This window comes from Sesamum indicum, linkage group LG13, assembly GCF_026168435.1.
Source record: "Sesamum indicum cultivar Baizhima isolate 11 linkage group LG13, ASM2616843v1, whole genome shotgun sequence".
Classification (NCBI taxonomy): domain Eukaryota; kingdom Viridiplantae; phylum Streptophyta; class Magnoliopsida; order Lamiales; family Pedaliaceae; genus Sesamum; species Sesamum indicum.
This window is the reverse complement of record NC_142669.1, coordinates 9,912,652-9,930,989: the sequence shown is the minus strand read 5'-3', so window position 1 is coordinate 9,930,989 and position 18,338 is coordinate 9,912,652. Positions and strand designations below refer to the sequence as shown.

The window sequence follows — 18,338 nt, the reverse complement described above, 5'->3', positions numbered from 1 at the left end:
TATTTGTAATTGTATAATTTAATGTAATTTTTTACAATTGTACAAAATAAATAACTATTACATTTGTACTTTTAATTGTAATTTTTTAAATTAATACAATGTTAATTTTATTAATTTTGGATTTTAGTATATTGTTAAAATTAATTATATATAAATTAAATTATATAATAATAATTTGAACGAAAAAAAAAAAAAAAGCAAAATTCCCAAGTCGGGAAACAAAATCCCGACTTCAAGTCGGGATTCAGGATCCCGACTTGGAGTCGGGATTTTGTTTCCCGACTTGGGAACTTTTGCATTTTTCTGGCATTTATTTAATGACGAGTCGCGATTTGAAATCGCGACTCGTCATGTTTTTGTTATTTATTTAAAAATAATTATGATAAAATAATTTTTTTTTTTTTTATAATTAAAAAATAATTAACTCGCTACAACTCGCTACAACAAATACGACAAAGCTGCGCGGCAAATTGGAATTTTGCACTCTTGCTGATGACAAAGAAAGTGAAGATATCGTCACTCAAAATTTATTTAATTTGTTGATGTTGGCAAAAAAAATAAATAAAAGGTCATATTTATTTTGATTGACTTAGTACTGATTTATTATAGGTCAAATTCTACAATATAAGAGAAAAATAGGAAAATGATGCAACAGACTAAAGTTTAAAAGAAGTACTACAAAATGGGCGGAAAATTGTTATTTTTTCTCCTTCAAATGAAACTTTTATTAACTTTAACGGTTTCATTAATGAAAAGACTGAAACATCAAAATAAATAAACAACAGTTTGAGAACTAAAATTGCAATATAAAGTTTGTTGAAGGACCAAAACTACATAACTGACTATATTTGAGGACCAAATAAGTATTTATTCCTTTGTGTAAATAGATTATAGATAATGACGTGTAAATGTAATTGTCCTTTTAAAAAAATGTTGGATCCGAGATAAGGTCGATAAAAATTGGTTGTGGCTACTCCAGATCAAAGAACGCACGTGTCGTGGAAATATATTTTCCCCCAAAAATTTGTCCGACACATAATAAATTAGTAATAAGTTAATCGAACTAAATATAGATTTTTATTCAATTTTTTGCTAATATCAACAAATTTAATAAAATTTGACCAGATGGTGAATTTATATGCTATATAAAAATCAAGTTAGGGGCACTAAATATATTTTTTTAAATCATAGAATATATATATATATATATATATAATTCTATCAAACCTTAAAAGAGGACAGTATAATTATCCTATATTTTAATTAAGGAAATATTCTACATATGACATATAAATGTTAAACGGAATAGAAAATATAATAAGATCTAAAATACAACATTCAATTCGTGTTATTAGGAAATTGCAACCTTACCCTCAAATCTATTGATTCAAAATGCAGATAATTTTATAGTTGGTTGGATTGCAATTAATTATTCCGTATTATTAAATTCAAATATTTTTTAAAATATTTTGAGATAAAAGGATAAAATTTCAAAAGAATTTCTTATTTAAGAAAATAAAGTAATTAGGAAAGAGACGATAGTTTTTCCTTGGCATCAATTTTTAGAATATATCATTTTTAGTTTTTTTTTCTAATTTAAAAATTATTATAAAATTAAAATTGCGTGAAATATTTAAATATATTAATTTATATATGTATTCTTTTTAAATATAAAATAGCTGAGAAGAAATAAAAATATTTAAATATAAAAGAAGAGAGAGAGATGTAAAGTTGCATAATGGCATCTTTTTTGTGACAACTCGCCACGACAAATGCGACAAAGCCGCGCGGGAAAATGGAATTTTGCACTCTTGCCCAAGACCAAGAAAGTGAAGACAAACATTATGGATAATTATGTTTTACTTTTTTAAAATTTGATATAATTATATATATATATATATATTCTGTATAATTTATTATATTTAATCTTCTTAATGTTTATTTTTATCTAATAAATTGATTCATTAGTTAGTTAAAATTTACTAAATTTGTTGATATTAGCAAAAATATTTAATGAAGGTTAATATTTATCTCGATTGACTTAGCACTGATTTATTGCAGGTCAAATTACTACAAAGCTTTAAAAACACCACAAAATGAGAAGAAAATGGCTATTTTTTCCCCGTCGAATGAAACTTCCATTAATTCTAATGATTTTATTAACGAAAAGAGTAGAAATTTCAAAAAGAATAACAGTTTAAGACCAAAATTGCAATATAAATTTATTTAGGATTAAAATTGCATAAGTGGCTATGTTTGAGATAAATATTATATTTATCCCTTTGTGTAAATAGACCATAGATCAACGAGGTGTAAATATAATTATCCCTTTTAATAAAATGTTGGATATGAGATAAGGTCGATATAAATCAGAGAACAAAATTGTCACGGACATGTAATAATTAGTAAATAAGTCATTCATTCTAAATAGGGATTTTTATTCACTTTTTGATAGTATCAGTAAATTCGATAAATTTGACTAATGAATGAATTTATATGTTAGACAGAAATAAAGTCAGGAGTACTAAATGTAATTTTTAAAATCATGGAGGATATACATGTAATTACACCAAACCTCGGAGGAGGACGCTATATGACTTATAAATGTTAAACGAAATAGAAGATATAATAAGATTTAAAATACAACATTCAGTTCGTGTTACTAGGAATCTAAATGTAATTTTTAAAATCATAGAGGATATACATGTAATTACACCAAACCTCGGAGGAGGACGCTATAATTATCCTATATTTTAATTTAAGAAAAGATATTCCACATATGACTTATAAATGTTAAACGAAATAGAAGATATAATAAGATTTAAAATACAACATTCAGTTCGTGTTACTAGGAATTTGCGATCCTTACCCTCAAATCCCTTGATCCAGACCCCAGATAATTTTATAATTGGTTGGATTGAAATTAATTATTTCATATTATTAAATTTAAATAAAGTAAAAAGATTTTATCGCAATATATATACTAGTTATTATCGTACGCAAATCTTGCAAGCATCTAAAAAAAATTGATGTGAGATGACAATAAAAAAATTATTAAAATAATAAATTATAATAAATATAAAGAAGTAAGTGAGAGAAAAATATGAGTAGTGGAGGAAAAAAGGTATAATTGTGAAATTATTAGAAAATATTGAAATTACTAATTTGACCAATTTCTTTTAAAGGGATGAAATGAAATAAAGGGTAAATTTGGACTTTTAAAATATTAGTACGAAAAAAGATTTTCTTTTATAATAACTAGCAGTCCATGTACACGAGATGCGTGGACAAATAAAAAAAAGTTACAAAGTGTAAGGGTAAACAATATTAACACCTCTGCGATTAGGCCGAAATGCACGCTTTCTTCCTTTTATAGAATTGCAGCTACACATCAAGAGATTATAGTTGTAATTATAAGTACACTCCCTATTTAAATTCAAAACTTACACAAACACCCTTTAAAAAGTGACACTAATATCCTTAGGGTGTGTATTTGTAATTTGAAAAGAGTAGAGGGTGTTTGTGTAAACTGACCTACCTCATGGGGTGTCAATGTAATTTACCCAAAATATTAATATACAATTGTGTTTAAATTATGCATTTTAGTCATTTTTAATACAAGATACGATACAAATTTAGCGTGAGTTAAGAAAAAAAATGAAGTTTGTGAGAAGAACAAATAGCCGTGAGGTGAGAGAAAAAAATAATTGTGATTGTGGGTATATTAAATATATAAAAGTTTGCGTGGAAAAAAAAGAACAAAGAGAACGGGTGAGAGATTATGGAGTGGTTTGAAAGAAAAAAATGAATTAAGGGGTAAATTACTATTCTAACCCAATTTTATTTTAAGAGAAAAATGAATTAAGGGGTAAATTTGAATATTCAAAAATTGATACGATATAGGAACTTTTTTCTATAATAGTATATGTATATCTATATTAGTTGTTATGCCACAATGTCGCTGCGTTTATATAATAAATAATTATTTATATTTTGAAATATATTATTAATATTAAAAAAGAAAAAAAAGAAAGAAATAAAGCCACAAAAAAATTAATTTAAGGGTATTTATTTGCATAATAATAAAATTAGTATTGTGGTGTTATATCTGCTATTTATGAGAGAAAAAAATATTTTTTTTTATATAATATATATATATATATATATATATATATATTCATGAAGAGAGAGAGGGGATGGTTTGGTCCCACCTTATTGGTCAATTTGGGTAAGCAGGGCCAGGGCATGCTGCTCCTCAAATTCTTATCCTATTCTCTCTCTCTTTTTTTTCTTAAATGTTAATTAAATTTATAATTTAGTCCCTAATTTTATAAAATTAAATTTAATCCTAAGTATATTATTATTTAGTCCTACTATATTTTTAATATATTCAAATTTCAACTTATATATAATTAATTTATGATAAATTTAATATTTTTTAATAATTATCGACGTACCCTATAATTATGTACAAAAAATTTACCAATATTACAAAGACTCAAGGTCATATATTTATATTATTTATGCTTTATTATTAAGTGAGCTCACCCTTTGGGTGTCTCAACTTTTTGATTTTTATAATATTATTTTATTATTATTTTTTAGTTTCTTTTACTTGCAGATTGTCCACTCTTCTCCACTTGCACTATTTTTGACATCTTATTATTTCCTTGTTATTTTAAGTTTTAATAATTTTAATTTTTTAATTAAAATTTAAATATAATTTTAAAAATAAAAATAAGTTTCTAAAATTATTATTGGGTGTGCCACATGCACTGATATATATGATCGAAGAGGGTGGTTTTTATTTATTTATTTTAGTTTTTCACTTTCTATATTCATAAATTATTAGTTTAATAAAAATATTATTATATTTACACACGCATCAAATATGTATTTCCGACTAGCATACTATAATAAGTCAAATCAAACACATAGCAAATCAAACATAGCTCCTAAATTTTAAAGTTTTCAAGCACGATGAAGTGTTGCATATCTCCCGTATGAGGTTGATAATGACATAACGTTGGCATGTTGCACTTCGATTCGGTTGCAGAGGTTGAGTGGTTCACAAGTCCAAAGGCTTATGACGCTTCAACCAAAACATACAGTATATCATATAATGAATTTTAGATCATGCAGCACATTTGATCTAAATACTGAGCTTATGGGCTATCTAGTAAGCCCGTTTTATTTTCTATTATTAGATTGGATAACCAGCTCAATATACTATTATAATATGAGTATAAATTGAGGGGTAAAATGCAATATATTGTTTTTGAAAGATAATACGCTAAGAGTGTGAAATTTGAGGACTAAAAATATCACTTAGGTCTAAATTTATATTTACGTCCATTTACTGGGACTAACTGCTTATATAAATATATTGAAGGACTGAATTGTAATTACTCCTTTCAACATACACACTCTCCAGTCTCCACCGCTTCCCAGTTTCTGCACTCAGCTCGTGTATACTTTGGCAGCAAGCCATGGACGAAGAATTCTCCGTTGATCCCTCTCAGCTGCTCGAAGCTGCTTCCGACTTCGCTCATCAACCAGGTTTCCTTCAACTCTTCTGTAACATTGATGTGTGTTATTTTCTGTATGTATACGTGTATTTCTCTGTATGTATAGGCTGACCCGATGTTTTCAGGTGCTCTTTCCGATGCTTCAGCTCAGGAATTTCTCACCCGGTTCCCTCTCCCTGCTATTATCGGGTAAATTTCTAAAGGCTTTCCCGTTCTAGTTCGCTGAATCGTCGCAATCGTATGTATAGCTCATAAACACGCCGAAAATGGACTCTTGTTTTCAGGAAATTGTGTTTTTGGTTTTTGTTTTTTTTTTCTTGTCGTGATTTGTTGAAGTTTATGGTGGTATTATCATTGGATTGAAAATATGAATAGTGCTCTGCAAACCAATGCGGATTACCCTGGTCTGGAAACTGCTTTGGTGGATTGTTTGGAGAGGCTGTTCAGGACTAAATATGGAGCATCACTCATCCCGCATTATATGGTATGGTAATAATTTCCGTGAGTGGCAATTATTCTGTAGTTTTTCTAATGTAAGTTGAGTAGGGTGCTAGTGTAGTCTTCCAACCATGATATTGCTGTTTGTTGGAATTAATCATTACATATTACCTGTTCAATGTTGAAATTCAGCTACCTGGTCGAAGTAATTTTTAAATTTTGTTTGTTCATTGGCTATCTCGCTTGATACACATCGTTGGGTACTAGGCTCAGTGCTGTACCCCGGTATATTACTTGTGATGTATTAGATAGACATAGCATGAAACCTATGAAGTAACTCGTGATTTGTTAGTCGAATCTATTATTTCTAGTCACTTTATTATCTGATATTTTGGTTCCAGATTAACCTGTTTCTGAATTTATGTGCAACAATAAAGATGAACACATTTACTTCTCTGAATCTGAAGTCCTATGTATGAGTCATTAGTATTTGTTTCCATTCAGTCTATGAGGTTTACCTGTTAAATCTTGATAATGAATTTGGGGTTCTCAGTTCTGTAGGTTTTCTTATTTGGGTTATTAAGCTTTAGCGAGTACCAGTTCTTCTTTTTAGTTTGAATTCTTATATTATTTATATGTTTCAGCCTTTCGTCTTAGTTGGTCTTGGGACGGATTCTCAGAAAGTGAGACGTCTGGCCTGTATAGCTGTAAGTATATGATCTTGTTTTTCTTAAGCTTATACATCAAAAGCAATTTTGATTCCGAAGAAAACAGGATACATTTTCCAATTTTTGATCTCATATTGCTAGCTTCATTTTGGCCCACATTACTGAAAAATATTAATTCTAAATATGGCATGATAATCATTCTTTCAGATATCATGTCTGTTGGGACATACAGATAAGAGGATTGCTGTGCAACTAGTTCTTCAACATGATGTTTATTCCCATCTGCTCAGTTGCTTGACTGATGGGTAAATTCCAGAGTTTTTGATGTGCACCTACATTTACTTAATCTCGTAAAATATAATTGTATACTTGTATACATCATTAATTCAATCCTGTGACGTAATACTGTGTATTACATCGATTCGCCTTATGACATATGAGCTGCTTTGTGATAAATTCTTCTGTCCTAATTCTGTGCTGGCTTCTTTTTATTATTCTGTCCTTTATTTCATAGTGTGTTCTTATTATTCTTAATGTAGAGAAAAGTACGGGCGAAAATGGGTGGCCAAGATAATTTTGGTTGCTTATCTTCCCTTCAAAAATAACTCTGCAAGCCTAAGTTTGGTTAAAGGGATTGGATATTAGCTGTCTTATTTTTGGATGATGAATTGTCTTATTTTCTAATGCATTGCAAAGATAAACAAATTCCAGAATTTTGTGGACTCGGGTACTCAGACCCATATTTGTGATTTCTTGACTCACATAATAAATTCTCTTGTCAGATGCCCTCTTTCTCATATACCCTTTCATTCACAAGAGGATGAAATGAAAAGAGGATCAGTTATAATTTAAAACAGAAAGTAGGCATACATAGCACATTGGTGGAGATGGATTGTTGGGCAGCACCATGTTGCTGATCTATCATGATTATCTTTAACTAGATACCACCATAATTCTGATCGGTTGCAGTCCCGAAATTTGTGTCCATGCTTGTCCAATGATTATGTTAATGAGCAAGAAATAAAAAAAGTTATGTAGAAGCGGTGGTGTTGTATTTCCAACAGGTTGCAAAAGACATTCTGAAACTCTTCTCGTCTGACAAAATGTTACTTGCAAAATGTGCTTTATATTAGGTTGTATACATGGAACAACGCTGCACTAAATTGAGGAATTCGTATTCCCTCTACTGAATAGATGAAGCAGACATCAAAAGTTCTTCCATTTATTTTGACCCTAAATTCACTTCTCTTTATTAAGATATCAATTAGTTTCTGAAGCCATATGTGTTAGGGTTTTATGTGTGAAATAGTGTTTTATGCTTGACTAGAAAAAGTTCTTCTCCTTGGCATTTTTTCTTCTTGTTATCTGAAGCATGAAAAAACAAATTTCCTCTTTGCTCTAGTGATGAACAAGTAGCTACTGCAGCAACAGAGGCAATTAAAAATTTGGCTGGCTATCCAGAGGGCTTGGTACTTACCTCTTGCTGTCTCTTGTCTGTGATCATGATTTGTTGACAGTGTGTATTGATGATAATTATTTCTCCAGGGGATTGTCTTTCCTGCAAGTGTTAATGAAGCTACACACCTTGGGAATCTGGCAGCAAAATGTTCATCTCTGGTATATTTTTAAATATATGTAAATGATGTTAATGTCCGCCATAAGATGTTCATGATCGGAATATTGTTAAATATACGTAACTGATAGGTTCGAGTATACATGTGTGGAAATGGACTATAAGTTCCTATTTCTTCACAAGATCTTTTGTTTGTAGTTCTACATCGTCATAATGATATCTTTTATTGGGGTTGCAGGGGTGGGGTTTGGCATGCCGAATATTTCTCTAGGACATGTTCTTTTTATCATGTTGCGAATTCACCTATAAAAGGCTTGCTTTTACCTGGCTCTATCTCACGCTTTATACTTTCATGTGCTAGTCTGCTGTAACTTTTGTTGTGTTTGAGTCATGATTTTTTAAATTCTTCTTTATTCTGTTTGGAATGTCTGAAGGGAAGAGTTCGAGTTCTAGCCTTGATAGTAAAGCTCTTCTCCATTTCAAGCTCAGTGGCATCAGAAGTGTCCAAATCAAATCTTCTGAGTCTATTGGAGGCAGAAGTCAGAAATACAAATGACACTCTTGTCATTTTGAGTGTGCTGGAACTTCTATACGAGGTGTGTCTCTGATCCTAGACAATAACGTTTGTTAGGATTTTACCTTTTCTTTTTATTATCATTATTGCTTAATATTTTGTCAAATTTCTGCTTTATGCTGAAGTTGACGGAGGTTAGGCACAGTACAGAGTTTTTGTCAAAAACCAGCCTTCTTCAGCTGCTTAGTTCTATAATCAGGTTGGTTAAGAAATTTTATTTCATCTATGTATTATCTCTTCATTTCCCTAATGCATCAGAACAACTTTCAACGGTACTTCTTAGCAATGGTGCTGCAGAATCCATTTTAAGATCGAGGGCAATGATGATTGCTGGTAGACTTCTGTCCAATGAAAGTGCTTTTGCATTCATTGATGAATCTAGTAAGCTAATTTTTCTTAATCTACTCTGGATTCTGTACAGCTAGAATGTATTACATTATTCCTGGAGGAATCTGATTCATGATCTTTTAGGATTGATTTATAGGTCAAACATCCTTAGTTTGTCACACAGCAATTCATAAACACTATCATTCAGTTTGAAAATAGAAAAGAATCTGTCCTCATTTCCGCAGTTTCACTTAAGCAAATTCAGTGACCAAAATGAGCTTCCTTAATCAGAAACCTAGGGTTGTAAGATGAAGCAGTTTGCTATTCCTTTTGTTATGCTGGGCTCTATACGTAAGTGCAGATAGTTCTCTTTGGTATTGACCTTTAAGTCAGAAAATGTATGTTCCTAGCGTGTTACTCCTGTAAGGTCAGGATGCTTAACATTAGTTTATGGTTAGATGACCCTGTGGGAGGAAGGCATAGACAAAATGTGGGTAAGTCAATCTCGATGCATAATGCTTAACTTTTATAATTCATTTGTAGCTATGTAAAGCCTCTATGCTTCATGTATAGTATAAGCAATTTTTGAAGAACAATGCACATGTTCCTGTATTTTTTAGTTCATGCAATACCATAATTAAACCAATACACATAATTTCACTTCTTCATTTTTTCATAAGACTTTTGTGCAAGTACATCTCATGTCTGGAAATCAAGAGACAAGAAAATAGTGTTAAATTATTTTGACTGATCAATGAGGCAATTTCTTTGTAAATCATTGATTTAATGATAAATCCCGTGATTGTACTGTCCTAGAATATCAATTTTGAGTGGTTGAGGGTAAAAGCACTTCAATGAGTTCGTTCAAGAAAATTTGATCTTCGCTTTAAACTATGCATAATTTGACCAACTTTTCACATGAATATTCTGATATTTGCCAGATTTAATCTGAACTCCACTGATGTCGATATTAGGATTTTCGCTTAATCCTGGAGAGAAGTTTGTGTTTGCTAATGCTCATTTTCAATATAGGTTTTAGAACTGTTCTTTCGGCTATTGATAGGAGGTTCGAGTACCTGGAAAGTCAAGATGCAGATGAATGTGAATGTGCACTTGAAGCATTGGGTCAAATTGGATCGTGTAAGTTATCCATCCAAATGATTTATGTTGCAGAAGTCAATTAGCTTTGTTTTCTTGTTAAATTCCTCTTTCTGCCAGTGGTTTGACTGAACTTGTCTAAATTTTTGGATAACCAAATGATGACTACATGAAATGGTTGAAACGAAGAGTCAATTTTTTTGCTCGCGTATATAAATTGATTATGGCGATAGTGTGACTTTTTCCTCTGAATAGATACAGCTGTATTAATTCTCTTCTGAAGTGAGATCTCTTCGGCATTTTCTTTTATCAGAACATCTACCTTTTCTCATTAAGCGTTCTGTAGGTTGTTTCCTGCATTGTTGCTAGAATTTTTTAAGCTGTTTGAGCTGACTGATGTTACCTCATTCTGTATATGATGCTTCAGCATTCCAAGGAGCGACATTAGTTCTATCAACTTCACCTCCTATTGCTAGACATGTTGTTGATGCTGCTTTTGACCGGCAACAACATGGTAAACAGCTGGTGAGTACACCCTATGTAACTTCTGGAAGTGTTTCAAATGTATTTATGGTCTTAATATTGGTAAATTATAATTTTTTTCGAGTTAAATCCTAATTCATGAGAAGGGTATTGAACGCACCCTGCCAGGAAAGAAGTTTGTAATGATCCAAACACAGTATGTGTTAGATCCAAACCTAGTATATGTTAGTATGGACATGGAATATGTGATGTAGGCTGGATGATATCAAGCAGTGTTGGATGATGGGGTTTCTTGGCAGAAGTATCTGCTTGCACTTTTTGCAATTGCCTCGTTTGAGATTACAGACAACTTTCTGGAATTTGTTCCCTATTTCCAGTCATCATTTTTCCATCTGTTTCTAGATTTTGGGGAAAGGAGGAGGGGGGCATATTCTATTGCAAAACTAAGGAGGTCACAAGATACATTGTTCATCTGAAGCATTTTTATGTGCTTTGATCTGATTCATGGTCTAACTGAGACTGGTATTCAATGGACACACAGGCTGCCTTGCATTCTCTTGGAAACATTGTTGGTGAAACACGTACCGGAGATACTATGGTGCTGAACAGTAGTGCAGAAGAAAATCTTAGGAGCTTAATTTATGATAAAGCGTCCAAAACATCTAAGCTGACTCCTTTGGTAAGTTGATCTTTTTAGCTTCCCGAGAGACTTGCATGATATAATGCTTTGTCTTGGCCTCTTCAGTTTAATACTTTTTGTTTTTGTTCTTTTGACTGCATGACAGTTCTTGGGTTAGTAATTAAAAATTAGTGGGCAGCAGATGTCAAAGAACAAAGAGAGATAAATTATAAAGTTTAGTCAAAGACTCTAACCTTCTGTTTTAGACTATGTTGCCTTTGTTGATCCTAGTTGAACTAGAATTCAATATTTGACTATACGTCTTTTGGGTCAGTTATTTTTTCAGTCCAGAAATGTAAATTAACACTCATGTTAGTCGCCTGTTGTAATAGTTCTCCTGCCTGCATAATTTGACTTATCATATTGCTGAAAATTGTTTCAGGGCCTCCTCCTATCAGTTCTTCAGCAGGATTCTGAAATTCGTATTGCGGTAAGAATATGTTTCTATAAGTGTTGGTTTCTATTTATACCCATCACATTTTCTGCCTTGAGCTCTTTTTATTTCTGGTGGTGCTGTAAAGTTAGGTTAGGGTTTTCCAATTTGTGTATTGTTTCATTTTTAATAGGTGAGATAGCCAATATCTCTCCTTTGCAATTAGTTTCCACTACGATAGCAACAGAATTGGGGAAAGTATACAGAAAAGACGTGGAAGACTTCTGTATCATATGATGGATAAATTGGTCGCTTCGATTGACCAAGCAGCCTGTTTCAGTTGTCTTGTTCTCGACATATTGACTGTTGTTGATATTTCCTTGATCTACTTAAAAGTCATAAGAAATTTCTTGTACAACCATTTCATGTCCAGTTTATATGTAGGCTTCATGTTGTGCACGTCATGGAGCTAACTGCAATAATATTATGAATACTTGTTGTGGCAAAACTGGATGGAATCTTGCTCATATGATGTGCATATTTCTCTGGATATAAACAAGTCGTGAATACTTCTATCTTGAAAATTGTTCTGAAGTTAGTTGGCTGAATCATAAAACTCAAGTGAAAGGAGGAAGACACTTTAACTTTATCCACGGTATAAGTTGAATATAATTACTTAGTCATGTGATTATCTTTTATATACAGGGTTATAGATTGATTACTGGATTGGTGGCTCGAACTTGGTGCCTGATGGAGATTATCTCTAGACCTGAGATAATCAATATAGTGACAGATACATATACAGAAACAAAAAAGATAGGTCTGTATCTATTCACTTTTCCTTTTAGTACGAAATGCATTTAATGTATATATTACTCCTTGTTTAATTGTATCATTGATCTGCATACAGCCTTATCTGTATGTACAATTGTTTAGTGTCTTGTCCCCAACGTATATAATGACTTGGCAGGGATGGAAGCTAGACATAGGTGTTGTGAAGCAATCTACAGGGTCTTCACGTCATCAAGTAAACTTATTAGTGATCCTGCTTTTGCTGGCATGGCTTCAAAGGTGTGTCCCTCAGTTTTATTGCTGGCTACAATACTTAATAAGTTTTAATATTACACTTAAATTAGAAATAGACTATGTCTGTATCATGGAAATAACAGGTGATTGTCAGACAACATAATGTGCATGACTTGCCTGTGTCTAAATCAAAATCATTTCAAAGTGCAGAAAGATATTTGATTTCCCTTGGCCACTGTTCTTCCGTGCTTTGTTTATGTGCATACCACTGAAGACGACTAGGACTGTTCTTCCGTGCTTTTTTCATGTGTATACCACTGAAGATGATTAGGACTACATAAAGGGTTACTGTCATGAACTAAAACACATTATATGTTATGTGCATATTTGTAGAAGTGGTCTTTTATTCTAAAAGTCTTGTAAGTCCACTGACTGAAGACATTTAGAATGCACTGTAGGTGTCATCAACTTTTCCAAATGTCTTAGGTTATAGTAGATCCAGAATACTTAAGTTTTAGCCATTTTATCAGGTAGAACTACCTAGATAGCAATAACCCTGAAGTAAATATATAAATAATCTAAGCATCTAAGGTCCATATAATTTTATTAGTCAGTGTTAGAATAATGAGATTGCCATTTAGTGATCTCTTCACTAAATTTTTTGGGCCCAAAGTAGCTGTAGTAGTATGCAAGACATTGATTATTGATTAATGAAGTTTGTCGAAGTTCTATCTGATACAACATGCAATACTTTTGATTTTGAAAAGTGACAAGCATATAATATCTTGTAAGATGATTAAGTAGTTAAACTACGAAATTAAGGTAAAAACCAATTTATCTGCACCATGGACGGATTTAAATGAAAACCAAGTCTATCAAATACAAAGTTCTGAGAAAATTGGTGGAAACCGAAAGAAGATATTCTGAGTAAATTATGATAACTGAGCGTAGATGAACGCCCCTTTCACTTGGAAATGTGAATGTTGAGAGAATCCCATTGTTTGGTATATAAGCTGCTGTGTAGTGGACAACACTTTGTATATTTATGGTGGATTAGCATGTATAAATTATGGCACTAATGTACATATTTAAACCATAAATATTTGCAGCTACAGGAAGCAATCAGAAGGGGTCCTTATGGTGCAAGAAAGCAAGCAGAAGCTCAACCAGTGGTTATGACTGCTGACAGATTTTAGTTGTACCAATAGGAGTTAACTCATACTTCTGACTAATTATCTATGTTTGTAATGTACGGTGTTGTGGAGATTCCGGGTCTTATACTAATGTTACTTTGTGAATATTGTTCGTTTAGGAGAGCGAAAGGATGTAGCCTCATGTGAGTTGTCTTTGTCCGCCTGGTAAAGTATCAGAAGCGACACTATAATCTCAGCACTTTATTTGTTCATTTCAAGTGTATTTGCATATTTGAAATGTTGGTATTCTTAATATTATCAGCAATTTGGGTAAGGGGTGATTTCACTAAGATCATAGTAATTGCCTCCAGGTATTATCTCAGTTCCAGCTACTTTTTATTTTAGGTTAAAAAAATGTTCGTGACTTATGATTTTAGTTAGTTTTGGCTGTTTGGAACTCATACAATGACCTCTACCATGACTTCTGGAGGTGTTCTATACTGCTATATGATTTGGTATCCATACAAATTACAAAATTTTCTAATTTAAAATAGATTTTTTGATTAATCAATTCACATAAAACTTATATGTATAAACTGACAATCAGGCACACTCTGTACGTGTGCAAAATTTAAAAAAAACTTAATTCTATGTTTTTTATTGCATTAGTTTGTTTGTGATAGAATAGCAAAATATATATATTTTTTATAATACAATCAAGAAAATAAAGTCATATACAAATATTTTAAAATGAAAATTGATAGAAGTTAGACGTTGGTGGTAATTATCTTCTAACTGGAATTAAAGTTATAGGTCTAGAGAGGAGAGTAAGGGTATTTTAGTGCTTCTACTTATTATTTAAAATAAAACGCTTATAACTTTTTCAATAGAAGTATATATAAATAATCAGTTAGTATTAAATTTAAAAAATATAATAACAAAAAAAAAATGAATAAAAATTATAAGAAAAAAGGAATAATTGTTGAAAATTATGGGGGTCTAAATGGAAAAGTTAATAAATAAATTAAATTAAATTTAAAATCGACATATTAAAATAATTAGGATATTAATTCAGCTCTTTTCAATTATCCATAGTCACCCCTGCTTTAGACAAAGGTAATTCCGTAAAAGTGTTAACGCGAGAACAACGATTCTTGGCCTCAGCAGTACGCTTTCCAGCGTAACAAATAAAGAAGAAGAAAGCCCAAGTAGCCTTGGATAAGGTTGCTCTTCTCTTCTTCACCACCTTCACTTCACAGAGAGATGGCTGCTGCTGCAATGGCGCACAACGTGTCCTGTTGGGGGCTGCCGGCGAAGCTCAAGACTCTTTCTCTCTCAGACACTCGTTTCACGCCACTCAGCTTTTCCTCCAATGCTTCCACCGTGAATCTTTTCTCTAGAGGTGAGATAAAACACAAGAATGAGGAGGAACTATTTTCAGTTCCGCTTCTGAATTCAATTTCAGTTCCTCATTCTTGCCGAAAGGGTTTATCCCTCATTGGGCTTTCTTTCTTTTGCGTGTTTTGATTTTTTCCTTTCTTTTTGCTGTTTCTTGTGAATCCCCTAGGATTAGTCTCGGTGCGCCCACTGCAGATGAGCCCTAATCGGCTTTCGATTGTGTGCGAAGCGGGGACTAAGACGAAGGCGGACTCGGCTGCGAAGAGGGCTCGCCAAGCTGAGAAGAGACGGATTTATAACAAAGCCCGGAAATCTGAAATCAGGACCCGGATGAAGAAGGTTAGTTAGTTTATTCTCACTGGGCTTTCCATGTTTCCGCGGACAATATTAATTATAGAGTCAATGCAGAGTCTAATGTGCCTATTGCTTAGCTGTGGAAAGTGTTTAGGAGAGATAGAGAGAGAGAGAGTAGTGTTCTTAGTCCTACCTGTGCTTACTGCTAAGTTACCATTCATATGAATACTTTATTATCAGTTTCTGTTAGTCACGGAGAAATTGGAGTTATTGGATTTTCCACTTCTTGTACTCAAGGCTTCGCTGAGTTTCAAACATAAGCTCATTCGATCACTTTCTGATTGTTATGTTCGGAGAAGGTGGTGTATGTTAATTTTCAAGAATGTGGGATGACATTAGGTGCTCTTTATGTTATTGGCAAAAGCAAGACGGTAAGTCCTCTTTCTATGGAGGAAGGGCTAGATAGAGAATTGAGAGGTCAAGCTGACAGTGGAGACTATATGGATGGATTAGAAATGTGAATAGGTTTCATGTATAAAGAAAGCTGCACAAAGTTTGAGTTTGAACTGTGCAAAATGGTAATTCTGCCTTTACTTCACAATCAAAAGAGTTTTATAATATCGGATATAGGTTGGTTGTATGTCCAAGACGATATTTTTGGGAACATGTTGCCGAAAGAAATGAAAGTTGTGCTGTATCCTTGTTTTCATCTGAATTAGTTTAATGTAGAGAAGTTAGCGGATCCTGTGATTCTTTGTACTTTCTCTAGAAAATGTATAGCAAATAATGTCGCATTTGCTGCTGAAGGTTCTGGAAGCGCTGGAAGTTCTTGGAAAGAAGGCAGATGCTCAACCGGAAGAAGTTCTTCCCATTGAAAAGCTAATTGCGGAAGCATATTCAGTCATTGATAAAGCTGTCAAGGTAGGAACACTCCACCGAAATACTGGGGCACGGAGAAAGTCCCGGCTAGCTAGAAGAAAGAAGGCAGTGGAGATTTACCATGGCTGGTATGCACCTGCGGCTGCTCCAGCAGAGTCGGCATAACGCCCGTTTCTTGTTTATTTGTTTTGGTGTATATTTCCAGTGCAAACGCAATCTAGTAATTTTGTCTCTATTTTTCATTACTGGTAGCCTATGTTGCTAACTCAAATTACCAAATTCTCAATCAAGAGAAAAGAGGGAGTTTTGTTATTGAGTCATACTTTCGACTTCCTGCATAGGTTGATGGGATTTAGACTATTGGATTTCAATACAAAGGTTGTTTGCAACTTCATTTAACGTGCCTGGACTTCCACGTGCCCCACCTTGATGAAATTCCTAGGAAATATTTATTAGTCAAAATTACACTTAGACTTTTCATGATTTGAGAAATCACTAACATGTTTTTTATCTAACAAAGAGATATTTTTATTAATTAAGATTTATTAAATATGTAGATATTGTTAAAAAAGTCGGTTAAATTATCTTTTCGGTCCATAAAAAAGGCCTATTGTTTTATAGTTTCACGCTTTATGATATTTTGTTTTAGTCCCATTTTGTTAAAAATAATTTTCAAATTAGTCCTCGACAATTTTTACAATCAACTTTTAACGGCAGAAGTGATCAAATGTTAGTCTAATTACGTCATCTTTACATATTTAAATATTATAATTATTTTTTGACTTTTCTGTCTGTTCAATCTTGAACAATACATTTTATATTTATATATATTTTCTATTTTTTTTCAGCTAAACATAAATATGCTATTACTTTGAAATTTCGTTATGGAGGCACCTCCAACAGTAGTTAGACTAATGTTTGACTACTTCTGCCGTTAAAAATTGACGGTAAAAATTATGGATGATTAACTTGAAAACTCTTTTTTAACAAAATGGGACCAAAACTGAAATCCCACAAGGCGTGGGACTAATAAGGGAATGTGCTTTCTTTATGGACCAAAAAGGTAATTCCAAAAAAAAGTAAATAAAATTTCACATGTACCTTCAATTGATTTGTTAATGGTTATTACAGGTTGAATAATTTTATTCTGACCAAACACGCGCTAATGCATGTAGAAGATATATCTTTGCTCTTATAAGGATAGTTTGATAAAAAAAGATTTATTTGACCTGCAATAAATCACTACTAAGTTAATTGTAGGTAATGTGAATTTTTATTCATTTTTTTTTGTTAATATTAGTAAATTCCGTAAATTTTAACTAATGGTGGGATGTATTTGTTAGTTAGAAATAAATGTCGAAGATAATAGATGTAATCCCAAATCACAGAAGGGTTTATATATAATTATATTAAATTTGAAGAGAGTACAGTATAATTATCTCTCATTTTATGTCAATTTTGTAAGCCAATATTTAGCATTAAAATTAGTATTAAGTTCCACTGGATTTGCAGACTCATATACCAAATTCTTATTTTACTAAAACCAGTGACTTTGGAATACTCCTTGACATTATTAATCAACCTCAAAGTTGGAAATATTTGAAAATGGAAGATGTAAAAAAATTGTAATCGGAGTGTTTTGATATTGATACTTTTATTTATAAATCATCGAAGTTGATAGAAAATTATAATTTTTGACTTAAATATACTTAATTTAAGTAATTTAAAAGTATGAAATTATAAATTGAATTTTTAAAATTTATTATTAATAAAAAATTGATAAATACTTATTTTAAAGTGTTGAAGAAACATTTAGAGTGCGGGCAGGCTAATGTCATCAAGATTATTGTACCAAAAATGAGTGCAT

At 32.1% G+C, this 18,338-nt stretch overlaps 2 protein-coding genes across 3 annotated transcripts; both read left to right on the top strand.

Moving 5' to 3' along the window:
• The first annotated feature begins 5,401 nt into the window (after nucleotides 1-5,401).
• LOC105176972 (ARM repeat superfamily protein) lies at nucleotides 5,402-14,172 on the top strand. 2 transcript variants are annotated; one of them, XM_088877105.1, is made up of 17 exons: nucleotides 5,402-5,559; nucleotides 5,654-5,717; nucleotides 5,904-6,012; nucleotides 6,611-6,673; nucleotides 6,842-6,939; nucleotides 8,037-8,103; nucleotides 8,180-8,251; nucleotides 8,642-8,803; nucleotides 8,907-8,980; nucleotides 9,065-9,162; nucleotides 10,141-10,248; nucleotides 10,634-10,731; nucleotides 11,231-11,368; nucleotides 11,751-11,798; nucleotides 12,447-12,561; nucleotides 12,712-12,812; nucleotides 13,877-14,172. In XM_088877105.1, the coding sequence occupies exons 1-17, from the start codon at nucleotides 5,490-5,492 to the stop codon at nucleotides 13,961-13,963; spliced, it is 1,572 nt and encodes a 523-aa protein (XP_088733231.1). In that variant the 5' UTR covers nucleotides 5,402-5,489; the 3' UTR covers nucleotides 13,964-14,172. The 2 variants fall into 2 exon arrangements, with proteins under 2 accessions (XP_088733231.1, XP_088733232.1); XM_088877106.1 differs by lacking the exon at nucleotides 9,065-9,162 and having other exon boundaries at nucleotides 10,172-10,248.
• Nucleotides 14,173-15,110: 938 nt separating this feature from the next.
• On the top strand, nucleotides 15,111-16,791 carry PRPS20 (chloroplast 30S ribosomal protein S20). The gene is made up of 3 exons (XM_011099975.3): nucleotides 15,111-15,302; nucleotides 15,468-15,637; nucleotides 16,400-16,791. Exons 1-3 carry the CDS (start codon nucleotides 15,164-15,166, stop codon nucleotides 16,634-16,636), a joined length of 546 nt encoding a protein of 181 aa, XP_011098277.1. The 5' UTR covers nucleotides 15,111-15,163; the 3' UTR covers nucleotides 16,637-16,791.
• Nucleotides 16,792-18,338: the final 1,547 nt, after the last annotated feature.